This window comes from Penaeus japonicus, unplaced genomic scaffold, assembly GCF_977035675.1.
Source record: "Penaeus japonicus unplaced genomic scaffold, GWHDUDI00000001_assembly GWHDUDI00000010, whole genome shotgun sequence".
Lineage (NCBI taxonomy): Eukaryota > Metazoa > Arthropoda > Malacostraca > Decapoda > Penaeidae > Penaeus > Penaeus japonicus.
Window position 1 is genome coordinate 10,757,534 of NW_028234412.1, and position 1,080 is coordinate 10,758,613.

The window sequence follows — 1,080 nt, forward strand, 5'->3', positions numbered from 1 at the left end:
TAGAGAGAGAGAGAGAGAGAGAGAGAGAGAGAGAGAGAGAGAGAGAGAGAGAGAGAGAGAGAGAGAGAGAGAGAGAGAGAGAGAGAGAGAGAGAGAGAGAGAGAAAGAGAGAGAGAGAGAGAAAGAGATAGAGAGAGATGAGTGTACCTTAACCAGACTTAATGACACCATCCATTTCACTGTATACCATTATCACATTATCCACCGTCAACAGCAGAGCACATGCAACTGGATATCAATAACGTAATGATGTTCAGACCAAAAAAGTTCCCGTTAACTCAACTGGCTGAGCCATTACGTGTTTTATTCGAAAACTGCTTGTATGCAAAAAGGTGACCTAGCATATGGAAAACCACTCGTCTGAAAAGACGGACCTTAAGAACTGCCTGCCATTTCCCTTGCTTTCTATTGATAGCAAGATCTTTGAAACCATAATTTCAGAACAACTCATAGCCTGTCTCGATCGTAACCATTTAATAAACAACAAAATTAGGATTCCGAGGAGAAAGATCGTACTCAGACACGCTCCTTGTCCAGTCACCCACACTTATGGAGTCAGCCCGTGGATGATGGGCTGGACTCATGTCATGGCATTGGACATTGCCGGGGCATTTGACCGCGTGTGGCGTCGAGGCATTGCATCGAATCTAAGGAGTTTGAGTCTGTCGTGACCTCGAACTAGTCACAGACTTCCTCTGTGGCAGGTCACTCACTGTGGTGGTAAATGGACAGATGATTGCACATGTCACTCACGTGGGGACGCCCATCAAGCAACAATCACATTAATCAACCATTCCAGAGTATCACAACATGGAGCCAAAGCTGGCAAGTGACACCCACAAGTGACACCCGCCCCAGAGAAGACACAGGTAATTCTGATCTCCCGCCGACTCGTCCTCCTTGCCCCCAGCCAACGTATCCTTCCTGGCGGCAAGGGACTGGCTCTCCGGAACTCCATCACAATCCATGGGCTGGAGTTTGACAGCGGCCTCACGAACACGAGCCACGTCCAAGCAGGTGGCGAGAACCGCTGCTGGCAAATCCGTCGCATCAGTCATCTCCTGGATAAGCCGAGTATTG

At 48.5% G+C, this 1,080-nt stretch overlaps 1 protein-coding gene across 1 annotated transcript; it reads left to right on the forward strand.

Moving 5' to 3' along the window:
- The first annotated feature begins 344 nt into the window (after positions 1–344).
- On the forward strand, positions 345–671 carry LOC147471105 (uncharacterized). Its single transcript, XM_086540322.1, has one exon. It carries the CDS (start codon positions 345–347, stop codon positions 669–671), a length of 327 nt encoding a protein of 108 aa, XP_086396448.1.
- Positions 672–1,080: the final 409 nt, after the last annotated feature.

Coding starts and splice junctions, on each gene's coding strand:
- LOC147471105 (XM_086540322.1), top strand. CDS start 345: ATGGAAAACCACTCGTCTGAAAAGACGGACCTTAAGAACTGCCTGCCA.